The 16,792-nt window shown below is 40.5% G+C and overlaps 1 protein-coding gene across 1 annotated transcript in view; it reads left to right on the forward strand.

The window, feature by feature from the left end:
• Positions 1 to 400: 400 nt before the first annotated feature.
• The window catches only part of POSTN (periostin), a 54,382-nt gene continuing 37,990 nt past the window's right edge, over positions 401 to 16,792 (forward strand). Inside the window, exons 1-6 of the mRNA XM_044452472.1 lie at positions 401 to 567; positions 8,023 to 8,121; positions 10,984 to 11,048; positions 11,612 to 11,769; positions 13,898 to 14,062; positions 15,244 to 15,390. Coding sequence (XP_044308407.1) covers positions 443 to 567; positions 8,023 to 8,121; positions 10,984 to 11,048; positions 11,612 to 11,769; positions 13,898 to 14,062; positions 15,244 to 15,390 — 759 coding nt within the window. The 5' untranslated portion in view covers positions 401 to 442. The remainder of the gene's footprint in view (positions 568 to 8,022; positions 8,122 to 10,983; positions 11,049 to 11,611; positions 11,770 to 13,897; positions 14,063 to 15,243; positions 15,391 to 16,792) is intronic.

Here is a 16,792-nt window from a genome sequence, read left to right on the forward strand (position 1 = left end):
TATACCAAGTGATCTCCAGGAGAAGGATATGGTTAGGCTCACAATGTTTTGTTAAATCCTCAGGGTAGTGCTTTAAAGATTTGTTCTGTTTTCAACATTAAGAATGTCTTGCAATAGTTAACAGTACACTTTCTCTGAACACTTCAAATGCTCACTGAGGCTGAAAGGGGGTAAAATGTTGTAGAAACAGAATCTATATTCATGAAACATGATACATATATTCTTATAGAGATGCAAGTAAGGGAGGCTGCTGTTGTGTTTCATATTCATGCAAAGCTGATTAAAAACAATGTTCCTGTTTCTGGGAGGGTAATTTGAAGTCTCAGGTTGATACATTTTCCCCTCCCACAGCACTGTAGCATGTATATAAAGTGTGAGATCTCCAAAACCTTTTGCCAGTTCTCTTTTCAGACTAGTGGGGAAGAAAGAAAAGGACAAAAGGATGGAGCGCCTTCTGGTTGCTACAATCACCATTTATTTTCTGTCCCATTGCCCTACTTCAGAATCTTCTGCTGCTCATTATGACAAGATTTTGACCCACAGCCGGATCAGGGCACGAGATCAAGGGTAAGTACATTTTATCTCCACAAGAAACTGGAGCTTTAAATGGAACTCGTTTCTGTAACTGAAGTTATTATTTAGAGAAAGTAGACTGTTCCAATAATGAGAGCTTTGCATGTGCTCTTACAAACATATTTGCTATGTTTTTAAACAACTCTTTTAGGGGAAAAAAGTGCACAAAAAGTTTGAAGATTATTAATTGGATAAAATAGCTGAATGCTGAAACAAAATAAAAACAGGAAATAAATATAAACATACTTTTCATTTAACATGCCTAAGGGTGTTTCAAGAAGGCTTAGATTGTGCTCATCAGATCTCAGTAAGCATCTGGTTTCAGTGCTAAAGCTGAACCCTAGAACATATTAAAAAATGCATGCAGGTTCAAGAACAATTCTCTTACTATGGAGTAGGAGCGACATTAATCAGAGATTGGGGGTAGGCTGCCAAATTAAAGGAGAGTATTTCCATGCCATTGTGAGCCCTGGCAACTTTTCCTTTAGAAATTAGTTTCTAATTTCAGATTCACAATAAGACACACTAAATTAGTTGTTCCCCTAAACATGCTCAAGCATTCTATTTGTTTGTGTTGCATTTTGAAAGAAGAACTTGTCTTTTAAACTTGGAATGCTCAGTTATATGCTTATGAATATTGTGTAAGCTATAGCCATGTTGTAATAATCACATTGGTTAACACTGCATATCAGATGCTTATGAGATATTCTGTCCTGTTAAAAATGGCATGCTCATATAATCCAGTTTGTGTGTATGAAATGATAAAATGTTAAAAGTCAAAGATTTTGTAAGAGAAAGTTACAAAATTAAATGTTTTCGCATCTAAAATATTTCACAATATTTTTGGTTGAAGCTGCCATAAAAGAAAACAGGACACCATGTTGAACTAGAAAATTATCCTACACAAGTTCCATTGTAATGTAAGTGACTTGCTGTTGCATAGTTCACCTTCATTTCAATGAGGTTCACTCAAGAAAATTTCTCACTGGATTGTGCCCATGTTGTGGAGTTGATATAACATTTAAAATAAAAATAAAGATGTGGTATTTTAAGTCCAAATGGCGTGCTGTTCCTACCTTTTGTCTCAAGGTAGGGTTTTAAGTGCTCTTGTGGTGTTCTAAACAGTGCCAATCAAAGTAGCATATTGAAATGCAGAAAAGTTTCCTGTGGGAAGCAAAGGAAACAAAATGTTTATGCATAACTGCACATCTATCTTCAATATACAGCTGTGAGCAAGGTGACACCAAACATAGTGAAAACTTGTGCCAGGAAAAAATGGTTGCCATTCTAATCATTAAGATTTTAGAGAGGCATTTTTAATTATTTATTATTATTTATCAGTGTTTTTTATAGTCTGTTCTCTTCAGCATATACTCTCAGAATATTTTTTAAATCATTACTAAAATAAGGTAGCACATCCTCCAAGAAATCATATCCAAATACCAAAATTAACTATCATAACAAGAAATAGAATCATAATATATATTAGACCAGAGCAACCTATTGTTATTCAAATAAAAACCAGTATTAAAACAGAACCTCTAATCAGCAGTTAAAATGATGGCTAAATAAAAAGGTTTTGACCAGGTGCACCTCCCTGGGGAGCTGATTCTACAGGAGAGGTACCATTACCAAAAAGGCCGTTCCCCTTGTAGCCACCTTCCTTACATCCTTTAAAGGTGGTTCTCAGAGAAGGACCTCCGTTGATGATCTTAGGGTCTAGGTAGGTGTATATGGAAGGAGATGTCCCTTAAGATGTCCAGGTCCTAAGCCTTTTAGGGCTTTATACATTAATGTGAGCGCCTTGAAATGGGCCGACTGTAAAAGAATTACATGGTACACTGAATAACTCTGAAAAAGAGACAAGAGGCCAATCAAGAAAGGGAAAGGATAGCAAAGTTTGCAAGAACAAAAGGAGAAGAGTGCTAGTTGTGGGAGATTCCATCTTGCACGGGATGGAAAATTATGTATGTCATGATGATGCAGAGAAATGCCAAGTGTGCTGTCTCCCTGGTGCCAAGATTAAAGATATAACCAAGAAGTTCAAAAAACTCCTACAACGCACTGAAAACGCACTGACAAATACCCCTTCCTTCTCTTCCCTGTGGGAACTAATGATAATGATACTGCCAGGAGAAGCTTTGATGAAATAACATTAGACATCAAAGCTCTAGGAAGGAAAATAAAAAACACTGGGGCCGAGATAGTCATCTCCTCAGTCCTACCAGGACATGGAAAAGGAACTGTTAGGGAAAGAAAAATCCTTCAAGTGAATGACTGGCTATGATGGCAATGCCGTAAAGAGAGATTTGGATTCTGGAACCACAAGAAATGGGAAGCAGATCAGGAGAGCTTTAAACTAAAACCTGTAGAGGTGGGAGATGTGCAGAACGGCATACCATCACCTGGCAAAGACTTATATATTTCAAGGGAGAAAAAACCTCAAGCAGAGCTCAACACCAGTCTTCAAAAAATGTAGGAGGAAAACCAGAACACAGCAAGAATGAACTTCAATGTCTCTACACCAATGCCCAGAGTAAGGGAAACAAACAACATGAACTTGAGCTCATAGTACATGAGGGCAATCATGATCCTATAGGAATAAATGAAACCTGATGGGATGACTCACATGACTGGAACTCTACAATTGATGGCTACAACCTGTTAAAGAAAAATAGAAGTCAAAAAGGGAGGTGGAGTTCCACTATATGTAAGAGACACATATATTTGCACTAAAATGAAGGAGGAGGAACTTCTGAAAGCCCCACTGAAAGCATCTGGCTTAATTTAAAGGAAGCAAAAAATAAGGAAAACATAGTTATTGGTGTCTCTTCCTGACCACCCAGTCAAAAAGAGGACACGGATGCAACTTTTGAAAAGCAACTTGCTAACATTTTCAAGAAGAATGATGTAGTCATCATGGGGATCTTCAATTTCCCTGATACAGGCTGGAAAACAAAATAAATTCTGCCAGGAAGGCCCCCTCCAAGAGATCCCTGACATGTGTTGCCAACAACTTTCTCCAGCAGAAAGTAGAGGAAGGCACAAGAGGGTCAGCTATCCTCAAAATAATACTAACTAACAAGGATGGTCTGGTGGACAAAATAACAACCATGGGAACTCTGGGGGAAAGTGACCATGTGATGCTTTGAATTTTCAATTATAAAGGTAAATGGAGCCAAACATGCATTCTGGACTTCTGGAAAGCCACCTTTAACAAACTCAGAAAAATGATAAGCAAAGTGCCATGACAACACATCCTAAGGGGAAAGGAGTCCAAGAGGGGTGAGAAATCTTGAAAAGGAAAATCCCGAAGCACAACTACAAACAATTCCATCAAGAAAAAACTGGAGGAGACAATAGAGGAAGCCCATGTGGCTCCACAAAAGGTTAAGGACAGCCTGAAAGGAAAAAAAAAAACAGGAAGTGCAAACAGGACCAGGCCAAGAAGGAAGAATATAAACAAATAGCAAGGAATAGCAAGGAATCAGGAAGGCTAAAACAAGAAATGAACTGAGAATCAAAAGAGATGCTAAGAACAAGAAAGCCTCCTTCAGATGCATCCAGAACAAAAGACATGAGAAAGAGAAGGGTGTCCAGATACTTGAAGTGAATGGCAGAGTGATAACAGATGACAATGAAAATGCAGAGGCACTTAATTCCAACTTCACCTCAGTCTCCTCCCACAGGGAAATCTGCAATCAGGAGGAAACACAAGCTGGAAGTGAGAGATGGCAGCCCAAGACTGACAAAAGTTCAAGGAATACATAGGTGGAATAAACACTTTCAAATCTCCAGGGCCCAATAAACTCCATCCCAGAGTCATAAAGGAGCTAGCAGAGGAACTTTCAGAACCACTGGCTATTTGCTTTGGTAAATCTTCAAAAACAGGAGAAGTGCCCCTCAGCTGGAGAAGGGCTAATGTTGTCCCTATCTTCAAAAAGGGGAAAAAGATGAACCTGGGAACTATATACCAGTTAGTCTGACATCAGTCCCTGGAAAAAATCTGGAGCAAATTATTAAAAAGTCAGTCTGCAAGCATCTTGAAGAAAATACAGTGCTTAACGAAAGCCAGTATAGATTTATAAAAAATAAATCCTGTCAGACTAATCTCAATTTTTGCCTGGGTAACCTCACAAATAGACAGAGGGAACACTACCAACCTAAAGCACTGCCATAGTGCCACACAACATTCTGATAAGCAAATTAGCAAAAACTGGACTACCTGGAAAAACCATTCAGTGGATCCTAAGCTGGCTGCTAAATTGGACACAAAGAGTACTAATCAATGGAACATTCTCAAGCTGGATGGAGGTAAATAGTGGGGTGCCACAGGGATCAGTCCTGGGTCCAGTGCTCTTCAACATCTTTATTAATGATTTGGATGAGGAAGTACAAGGAAAGATAATCAGATTTGGAGATAATACAAAACTAGGTAGAATAGCAAACACCCTAGAAGACAGAATCAAGATCCAAGGTGACCTTGATAAACTTCAAAGCAACAGAATGAGATTCAGTAAGAACAATAAGGATGCTGGGGATTTAGGGGCACAGGTTAGGAGCATCTCAGGGCACCGGATGTAACAAAGGTGCTGGCCCCTAATGGGTTTCACCCGATGATAGTTAGGGAGATGGTGGGGGTACTCTTGTGCCCGTTGACCTCCATTTTTGAGGCCTCATGGAGAACAGGTGAGGTTCCAGAGGACTGAAGGGTGATATCAGTGGTCCTCATCTTCAAAAAGGGTAGTAGAGGAGACATGGGGAAATGAAGGGCACTTAGCCTTATGTCTATTCTGGGAAAGCCGATGGAGAGTCTCATAATAGGGAAAGCTCTAGAAACCCTGGATAGGGAAGGGAGGCTGGAATTCACACAACACGGCTTCTATTAAAACAGGTCCTGCCAGACAAAACTTGCAGAATTCTGACAAGGTTTTGATGTGGCTAGACAGAGGGAACACGGTGAATGTGGTTTATCTGGATTTCAGCAAGGTCTTTGACAAAGTGCCCCATGATGTCCTGGTTGAGAACCTGAGTAGTTTTGAGATAGACCATTGCACTGTCCGATGGATTAGGGCATGGTTGACTGACCAAAAGCAAAGGGTAACCATTAGTGGGGAATCATCAGGATGGCTGCCAGTGACAAGCAGGGTCCCCCAAGGCTCTGTCCTGGGACCAATCCTGTTCAATCTTTTTAGCAATGACCTGGAAGCCTGCTAATCAAATTCACAGATGATACTAAAATTGGGGCAGTGGCCACAACTGAGGAGCAGGTACTCCAGATTCAGAAGGATCTGGACACACTATAGAAGTGGGCAGTGGACAACAGGATGGCGCTCAGTGCAAAGAATTGCATGGTCTTGCAGTTGGGGCATAGGAATGGGTGTCATAAGTACAGGTTAGGGGACAAGTGGCTGGAGAACAGCACTTGTGAACGTGATCTCGGGGTACTGGTTGACTGCTGTCTAAACATGACCCAGCAGTGTGATGCAGTGGTCAAGAGGGTGAACGCCACCCTTGGCTGCATAGCCAGAAGTGTGGCTTCTAGATCGAGAGAGGTATTACTACCACTCTATATGACTCTGGTCGCCCGCAACTGGAGTATTGTGTTCAATACTGGGCTCCACATTACAGGAAGGATATAGCCAGGTTAGAGACAGTGTAGCATAGGGGCACAGGGATGGTGGCTGGATTGCGGGGAAAGCCATACGAGGCAAGACTGAGGGAACAGGGTCTTTTCAGCCTGGAGAAGAGGGGACTCCAAGGGGATCTGTTGGCAACATACATGGGGGGTGTCACATGGACGTGGGTAGAGACCTGTTCTTCCCTGCAGAGGAGGGCAGGATGTGCTGCAATGGAGCCAAGCTCAAGGAACCAAGATTGTATTTGGATACCAGGAAGTACTTTCTGACAGTTAGACCCGTAGGGTATGGAATGGGCTTCCACAGGAGGTGGTTGAGGCCCCATCAGTGAGAGTGTTCAAGGATAGGCTGCACAAGCACATGGTAAGCACATGTCATTAGCAGAGCTGGTTGAAGCTGGAGTCAGACTAATGGCCTGGGAGACCCCTTCTGACTTTCTATGTTTTAAGTTGTCCAGCCAGCAATCCCTGAAGCATGTTACCCAAGAAGGGAATGTTGGCCATAGACCTATAGTAGTTAATGTCTTCTGGATCCAGTCTAGCCTTCTTCTGGAGATGCCTGATCACCACCTCTTTTAATGAAGACTGGAGCTGATGCGACCTCTGATGAGACTTGTCAGAGAGCCATACAGAATCTCCTGGACCCAGTAATGCATTCCTTTCTTCGCTTGCCTTGATGACCTGCCATGAGGGGCAAACATCAAGGAACAGGGCAGATGCTTTTGTTTGTGAAAGCAAACTCAGTTGTCAGAGGTTCCCCTCCCTTCTAGGCTGTTGAGCAGGAGGGTCCTACTTCCCAAGGATACAGAACAATGACCAGAAGTGGGATGATGCCAAGAACTGCCTCAGAGCAAAACTGCTTGGGACAGTTGACATTTTGGCTGAAGGCAAGAAGTAGCTTGTACAAGAGCTGAAGGTGGAAACACAGAGATATTGGCTGGATTCTTATAACATGGCAACCCATACACAAGACTGAGTGTGTGTTGTCATTGAATCATGGGTTGTTGTGTTGTGAACCCAGCGAAGCTAACAAGTGATAAATGATTTGTTAACCAGAAACACCCAACAAAGAGAAACTGTGGTTTGTTCATGATAAAGAAACCATGGTTTGTTAGCATGGCTGGATACACAAAGTATAATAATCCATGTTTCAACAACACTCATGATTCAACAATAACCTGCATTCCACTTTAAGTATGGGTTGTCATGTTGTGTGAATTCAGCCACTGATACGCATTCAATTAATTTAGTTCAGTATTGTACATGTTCCAATAAATTTTGTGGGCTTTTGAAGCACTACAAAACCTACGAACCTAAAGTGCAATGAACTTGCCCATCACAGGTAGTAGTGGGTCTTACTCTACAAAATAAAACACAATTGTATGTCTCCAGACTTAGCCATTCAAGGGTTAATGAAGTTCAGGGAGCAGAATTTGAACTAAACTTAGGAATCAGCTGGAAGGTGAAATAAATTTAGCCATGCTACTATTTCTCCTTTGAGAAGAAGAGCTAAATCGGTAATCATTTGCAACTAGAATTAGCAAATGTGGTTACATTCAAATCCCAAGGGGACTCTTCTGCTCATTCCCCTAAAAGAAATCTTTCAGACCTTTTCTGTGTGAGAAAGCCTTTACAAACTTGACTTTTTTCTTTTTGAAGAAGTCCTAATGACTTTAATGCATTACTCTGTAGGAAATAGATTGCTGGTTGTAGCCTTGCAAAGCTTTGCTTTTTTATAATGAGTCTGCTCACTTTAAAATGTTAGAACTACAAAAGACTTTTCATATTTTCCTTTTATTTCCCCACTCAAGGCCAAATGTTTGTGCCCTCCAGCAAGTTATGGGGACCAACAAGAAATACTTCAGCACATGCAGGAACTGGTACCAAGGAGCCATCTGTGGAAAGAAAGCGTAAGTGTCTACTCAGACTGGGTGGCAGACCACAAGTGACACAGCCAGCAGTTGATGGCACCATCTTGATAGGAGTCGGTTGGCTAATGTGCCTGGCTCAGGGATGGCATTAAGGCCTGTGTTATTGTGTAGAGACGAACAGACTATTGCAAGAAAGAAATATAGATTTATAATCTGGAAGCATTTTTCTTTTAGTGCAGAGTATCTGCAGCCCTTTAAGCTCAGCCATTAAATGAGACCTTACATACTTGGCAAAAGAAGTACCTGCTGTCTGGTCCAACTGTAACACAGCTCTCCTTGCAGCAACAGAGCTCTACTGTAGTTGAGGACACTTGTGATGGAATTCCCATATGGCTGACAAATTTGTCATCTGAAAAGCAAAACAAAGCACAATCACACAATCCAGAAAACCGTAAGAGTCTTAGGGATGTGAAATTCAAAGAGTGAACCTTTAGCGCACAAATGAAAAAAGTAAGTGAGCTCTGTGATTCTGTATGATCCGAGCCCCTCTCCTGTGCACAGTAGGGTTTGGAGAGAATTAACAAGGGTAACAGAACAGTATTCTGCTGCCTTTTCTCCTGCTGTAGGACAACAGAATGAAAGTTCTTATGACCCAACAGAATTTATGTTTAACTCCTCTAACACACCTCTCCTTTTTCAAGGTGAGAAAGATGTATGAGATAGCTTAGCTGTTTGTAGGCAGCTTTGTTTCAAAACCCTTTTCATCTAGTATTTCCAAAAACATAAAACCACCCTGTGTGTATGTATTTGTGTACATACAGCACAAACCAGTGGCATACTGGTTTAAGTACAATATCATAGAGAGTTTATAAGGACCACAATTTACATCTCCATCATTGGGTCAACAGAAAAAATCAATTTTGCTATATGCTGGCAACATGGTCCTGGTTTCTCAAACCAAAATTGACCTCAGAAGGCTTTTACATCAACTAGGACAATATTACAAGGAAGATCTTACTATAAATTATACAAAGGCCAAAGTAATGGTATTTAGGGGGAGGGAGGGAAGCCAAGAATTTCATCTTGGAGCATCCTTGGTAATTCACTTAAACAATGTAGCTGCTTTAAATACCTGGGAGTTACTTTCAAGGATACCTTGAATTGGAAAATCTGGTAATGGTCAACAGCACTAAACACTAAGGACTGTAGGTCAATTCTGCATATTTTCCACACCAAGGGTGGACACCTGATAGATCCAGCACTGAAGCTGTTTAAGAGTAAGGTCATTCGTGACCCCTGATATGGAGTTAAAGTATGGAAATGGAATGAGGATATTCTATCTAGCCTAGAGATAATCCAAAATCACTTTCTAAGGCATATCCTTGCTCTCCCTAGGGGTACCTTGACTGCCCTGTTGAGAGGTGAAACGGCTCCCCTCCTTTTAGGGCTTGTGTACACTTAGCAGTGATAAAACATTGGAATAGAAACATCTCCTCTTGTCCCACTTCTTTAGGTCAGAAATCATTTAGTCTATTATTATCAAAAGATTTCAAGCATTCTGGTTGTTTAAATTCCACCATCTGTTGTTACTCCATCCCTGATGTTATTCTAGGGACTACAGCTGACAACTCTCACCTCATGGATTGGATCTACTATTTGGATGCCCTAATAGATCAAACATCAGTTTTAAAGTCCAAAGTAGCCCCTTGATACTATTTAAGCATGATTATTTTAGACCTAGCTAGTTAGTTAACATCTCTAGTTACAACCCTATGGTGGCTTTTATGGCTCTGCAAACAATGCATACAGCTCTCCTGTTTGGCCAATACTCCCAAATTCAGGTGGGGCACTGCATCTGTATATGTGGATCCCTCAAACGGCAGAACTTTCCTCATTACGCTATTTATTGCTCTCTATATAGAGAGCCAAGAGACCATTTTTTTTTACTGGTTTCTTATCTGCTATAAATGCATGGTCTGATTTTGAGAAAACAGTACTTCTCTTATTAGACCTTGATGCACATGTCATGCATAATTTCTCTCTTTGCTTTTGCAGATAAGAAGTTAAGATCTAAGGAGGTTTCAAAGGGGTTTGGCTCTTGCAAATAACTTGTCCATTTTTACTTTTTATCCCTTTTTAACTATTCTAGTTTTTATTAACTTTTAAAGTTCTCCTTTGTTAAATAGTATCTTGTGGCATTGTAAATTTGTAATGGCCTATGGCTTAATACAAGCAGCTACCTACCTACTGGTTTAAGTAGAAATGTTTTGGATTTTACCATGAATGCTTGCAAAGGCTTTGGATACTAGCCATCCTTCAAAACAACCCCCAGATTTATGTATTATTTCAGTTTGTATGCCTTCATCTGGTATAATACATCAACTTTCTGTTTGCCTTTATCTGTTAGGGAACAAACCAGCAGACGGCTACACATACTTTTGTATTTCTGTATTTTGTTTTGCTTTGTTTTTTCTGGATATGATTCAACCTTTCTTTATCCCCAGCTGGATTCATCATTGTAAAAGCTTGGTCATTCTTCTTCTTGCCCCTTACTGGTTATGATCAGCATCATAGGTTCTACTTTTGGACCCATCCATCCCTACACGATAATAGACAGAGTACTAGAGTCAGATGTTTTTCAGTAGTAGCACCATGATTAATCTCATTATTTATGGAAATCCAGGGCCCTTTCTCTTTAGTCTTTGGCAAATCCTTTTTTATTTCAGCTTGTTTTCAGCATTTGACTTTGGCCTCCCAACTGTTAATTACAGGCCTTTACAACTGTCTCCTTTCGTTTTTTCTTCTATTATCTTTGCTTGTAGAAATCTTCTAAACTACCTTCTATATGTATTAATACAATAATTGGGACAACAAAATGATATTTGTGTTGTTTTTCTGCAGAACTGTCTTGTATGAATGCTGCCCTGGCTACATGAAGATGGAAGGCAAGCAAGGATGCCCTGCAGGTAGTGTTACTGAACTGTATGTCCAGGCTAACATATTAAACGTGCTGTTTCCGTTGGTTGCAAAGCAAGGGGCTTGGGGCAAAGGAGAAAGGAGAAAGGAAACACATTCGGGGTCTTTATTATGTTAGAAAGCATTACCCTAAGGAAGATTCATATGCTAAAAGTAGTTACTTCTCTCTCCTTTTTTAAGGACATAAATGCATGTGAATGGGGTAATGTGTAAGATGAACTGATGGAAAGTTCTATAGAAGTACATGTTTAATACTCCTGAGTGGACCCAATCAACTAATGGCACCTTAGTTCTGTAGCTTCCTTGGAAAAAATGCACAGTTTTCACAGTTGCCCTACTGAACTTAAGTGAATAATTCCTTTCCTTTGGGTATTCTTTTAGCTCTGCTGTTTGTACCCGGTTTGTCCAAAGTTTATTACATGTTAATTTGAGTGTACTAAAATGAACTTAATTTAACAAACCCATTACTAATTCCTACTGGATGGGGAAAAATAGGACCAAAAGAGGATAAATAAACAGACGTGACAGTATGCTCATTTATTTTCTTTTTCAGTTGCCCCAATAGATCATGTTTACGGCACTTTGGGCATTGTGGGAGCTACCTCCACACAACAATACTCTGACTTGTCAAAACTGAGAGAAGAAATTGAAGGACAAGGCTCTTTCACATTCTTTGCACCAAGCAATGAAGCCTGGAATCTTTTGGATCGTGTAACTATATCAATATGCATATTGAAAGTGTTATTTTGCTGCATATAAGCCAAGTTGCATAAATAATTTTTAATGGAGGGACTACACTGGTTAGTTAGATTAAACAGGAAAAATCCTAACTGTGTTCAATATTACAGGCATAATATATGGTGGATGGGGTAGAACAGTGAAAGCTGGGTCTTTCTAATAACTTTCAGTAGGTGTTGCCTACCCTAAACATCGAAATCAAACGCTCAAGTCAGTGAAAACTGCCTTGTTAATAGTTGTTAGGCTTCAGTTGAAATACTGTATTACAGAACACACATTAGAAGTTTTTGGACAGAACCAGAGAAAATTGAGAGAAAACAGCCTAAGGCCTGGGTTAGGGTCATGCATTACCTATAAAAGGGCCTTGTCTAGAGATCATGCATGTTTGCATGGCCCCTGTCTCTGGTTCAACGTGTACACAGCTGCAGGTGTGCTCTACATCTATAATCCTTATTCTTAGGAAGTGAGTGGAACAATTACCATTACCATCTGTGTTACACACTTAAGTTGGGAGGTTACGGGGGAACCAGGTGAGAAATTATTTTCTTTCCAGTGCACGTTGAATGATCATTTGGGGACGAGAACGAAAGATCCTTAAAGAGCTAGGTGTCTTTACCTTGATTTCAAAATCTCTCTCTCAAGTCATCAACTCAGAGCACTAGTGAGATTTATTTATTTATTTAAAACATTTCTATGCCGCCCCCATCGCAACAAAGCCTCGGGGCGGCTTATCTATGCCTCCCTCAGCAACCTGGATGGTAGGGAGGAGAGAGAGAGAATTGCTGACAGAGAGGGGAAGAGAGAGTGAGAGAGCAAGTTGGGGCTGGTAGAAAAATGAAAGAGTGAGAGCAAGAGAACACCGGGGATGCCCTGCTTAATTTTGTCACCCAGACATGCCTGGAAAGTAAATTAAACTCAAGGGAATACATAGGAAAAACTTCCCCACCACTGGCCTAAGGGAAAGAAGTTGTTAGATTTATAAATTAATAGGAAGGGATTGGAGAAAGTCTGAGGTGATTTACCTTATCAAAGTAATGAAAATATACAGTTGTGGCAACAAACAATCCCTACCAAATAGGCTAATCAACAAGTAGCATTAAAAACTTGTGGGTCCCCTCTGACAGGGGCTTCCTTTACTGTCAGAAAGTGAGAAGCCTCAAAGAGTTGGCGTGGGTTCTGTCATGCCCGTTGACCTCCATTTTTGAGGCCTCATGGAGAACAGGTGAGGTTCCAGAGGACTGAAGGGTGACATCAGTGGTCCTCATATTCAAAAAGGGTAGTAGAGGAGACACAGGGAAATGAAGGCCACATAGCCTTATGTCTATTCTGGGAAAGCCGATGGAGAGTCTCATAATAGGGAAAGCTCTAGAAACCCTGGATAGGGAAGGGGAGGCTGGCAGCCAAACAATACGGCTTCTACTAAAACAGGACTTGCCAGATGAACCTTGCAGAATTCTGACAAGGTTTTGAGGTGGCTAGATGAGGGGGACGTGGTGGATGTGGTTTTCCGGGATTTCAGCAAGGCCTTTGACAAAGTGCCCCATGATATCTTGGTTGAGAAATTGAGGAGTTTTGAGATAGACCATTGCACTGTCCGATGGATTAGGGCATGGTTGACTGACCGAAAGCAGGGTGACCGAAACCAGGGTTCTGTCCTGGGACCAATCCTGTTCAATCTTTTCAGCAATGTCCTGGAAGAGGTCATTTCAAAGATCAAAGAGCTTTGCAAGAAAGGCTTTGCTAATGAAGTGACATTTGAAGAATAGGAGGAGTGGCTTTATTGGATGTAGAGAAGGCTTTTCTTGGAATAGGGAAAATGTGGAAGAAAGAACAAAGATGCATGTAAAAGAAAGCAAATTGTTACAAGGAAAAAAGAATATATAAATGCAATAAGGGATGGATTAATGGAATTTGCAATTAGGACTAGCAAAATGAAGTTGCGTAAGAATACAGTAAGTACTACAGCTTATCAGAAAGGGAAGTTAGCACTCAAGAACATTAGAAAAGATTATTTCACTCGTGACAGATAACTGTGCTGCAGCTGGCCGGAGTAATGTGTGTGTGAAAAAACTAACTAAATTCCTCCCCTCCTGCTCCCCAGGAAATCCACAGTGGACTGATTGAAAATGTAAACATTGAACTGTACAATGCTCTCCATAGCCACATGGTAAACAAACGCATGCTGACGAAGGACCTCAAGAATGGCATGTCTCTGATGTCTATGTATAACAATCAAAAGCTGCATATAAATCACTATCCCAATGGTGTAAGTTTGTTCACTTATCTTTCCTTATATAAAACCATTCACTTTAACCCCTGCCGTAATGGACAACATGTGCAATTTATTGTATAAATACAGCTTTGCAAAAAAAGTTATTCATTTCATAATTCTAGACAGAATTTCATTTTATAAACACTGAATTGGCTCTGGCTGCCTGAATGCGGGTCCTACTGAAATCAGTATGAAAAGTCATTAATGACTTTTTAAAACATGAATATAGTGCCTATTGTAAAAGAGTCCACAGTGGTTGCACAATTAAAACAGGTTAAATAAATACAGACAAAACAACCAACACATAAAAGTGTTGGTGTTATATCTCAACAAAATATGTTTTAAAATACCTAGGTTAGTGACGGCGAACCTTTTAGAGACTGAGTGCCCAAACTGCAACCCAGAACCCACTTATATTTATTGCAAAGTGCCAACACTGCAATAAAACCTGAATTTGCTGACCACCAGCACAAGGGGGCAACATTCCACTGGCCACCAGCTTTTGGCCGGCCCTGAAAAAGGCAGCCAAGTGTATTTCCTACCTTTCCTACCTTCTGCTAAAATCACAGTCCAAGAAAATCCCTGGCAGCTCACTGACTGGCCATGCGAAAGCTAACGAATGACATCACGGCTAACGAGTGACATCATTGCCTGGCGCCCTTAATCTTTCTGAATATGCACATGGCTGCTGGGGTGATAGCGTGCCTCTTCAGGCATGCATGCCACAGGTTCACCATCACTGACCTAGGTAAGTAAACACAGTTTTCCAGATACTTAAAAGACATCAAAACCCCACTGGGGCACCACAGCTTGCAGAACTTGGATTTGGAAAAGAATATTAGCAGAGTATGCAGGCAGATGGAGATGGAGTCCCAGTGATCTAGATCCATCCTATTAAAATTCTCAGAGTTGGCAACAGCTGTCCATAATACACAACTCACATGTTTATCTAACCATCATTTTTATCAGGTGTTCAATACAGCTGAAAATGTAAAAGGTCGGTGTAAGTTCTATTGCACAAATATATGCTAGCTAGATTGTTTCCAGAACATTTCACAGAAGATACTGCATGTCTCATAGGTAAGTTATAAGAAAGATAGGTAACGCTTCCTCTGAGGGAAAGACAGCCAAATGGTCCATGCTTAACATTCTCTTGCATCATTCTTCAATGCTAGGTTGTTACTGTTAACTGTGCCAGAATCATCCATGGCAACCAGATTGCTACAAATGGTGTTGTTCATGTGATTGACCGTGTGCTGACCCCAGTTGGAAATACCATTCAAGACTTCATTGAAGCAGAAGATGATCTCTCATCTCTCAGGGTAAGTTTTCTACTTTCTTCCTAATGAAGAAACTCCTTTAGTCCAATGAACAGATGGAGCTGTGTTCTTAAATGTAAAGACACAGCTGAATACCATAAGAAACTGAGGATGAATGGATCTGAAGATAGTACTAATTGTTCAAAGAAGCAGTTGCTCCAGATTTTCAGAATTTTCTATTCTTGTCTCTTCAGAGGTAAAATATTTTGGGCTGAATACATTGTCTCATTTTTAGTTAAAAAGCCTTTCTATCTTCATTATATGGACCATAACAGCTTTCTCTTAAGGTAGAGCAAGATAGACCTCCACCTTCCTCTTAAATATCCTAAGAGATGTAAACTTGTTAAACTTGGTCTTAGAGAAGCAGGATCTATTCAGTGATAAGAGGGAGAATGTACCTGCAAATTGGAATCAGTGTTAGGAAAGCATTTGTCTTGGCGCAAGATTCACAAAGTTAAAAAGTACTTTCAAGGAAACTGCACAATGATCCTTGAAAGGAGGATTCACTTGAAGAATCCTTTTCTTTGTGAGGCCCCTTTTTCAAAATTGTAGGTGATCATATACAATTTATGTTAATTTATATACTGAAAACTTAGAAATTTCTAGTTACTCAAGTAGTTTCAAATTCTTGCTCTCTAAAATCTGACCCAGACTTTATATTTATAATTGAATACTAAACAGATGGGATTTCAAGCAAAATGCCAGGAAATCAATTTTATATATGTCAGAAGAAGAGGATTGCTTTGTGTGAGACAAGGAACCTGGAGTGGGGAACAGCCTTGCAGTGAGTTTCAAAGCCCAGTGTGAGGCAGCCTACCCCAAAGCTTGCTTGTGGCATTGTTCTGTTGGGCAGAACATTGACTAAGCAGCAAGAAAGCACCCCACTCCACTTGACAAGCTGCTTGTTAAGTGGAGGGGTAGTGGATGCTTCTTGGTATCACTTCTGTGCCTGGTAGAGGGAGAGAGAAGCATCCCCCCACTGCCAGGGTGGTTCCCAGCCCTTTCTTTCTACAGTTCCTGCAGCATGTTTGAGACATTACAATGATCCCCATCCCAGGCATTATTACACTATGATCATAGCAGAGGGCAGGAGAGCATTTAATTGGATCTTCTCAGGAGGAGTCCCTGCTGAACTCACCTTACCACCACCCAGAACAGCTGCAACTACTTTATCTATTTTGGTGTGACAAGAGCCCAATGAAATTCACTTGGGAAGTGGGTCTAGAAAGGAAGATTCTAAAGCTGACCAGGGAGACGAATCTACTCTAAGTAGCAAAGATCAAAATCTAGTGCAAGTCAGGAAATATGCCTGATGGTATAAGGAAAGGTTAGGAAGTCAAAATCCACTGTTTTGACTGAAAGTTGCATCCTTTTTGAAGATATTCATAGGAGATATGAGACTCAA

Source organism: Varanus komodoensis, unplaced genomic scaffold, assembly GCF_004798865.1.
Source record: "Varanus komodoensis strain SLA01 unplaced genomic scaffold, ASM479886v1 scaffold72, whole genome shotgun sequence".
Lineage (NCBI taxonomy): Eukaryota > Metazoa > Chordata > Lepidosauria > Squamata > Varanidae > Varanus > Varanus komodoensis.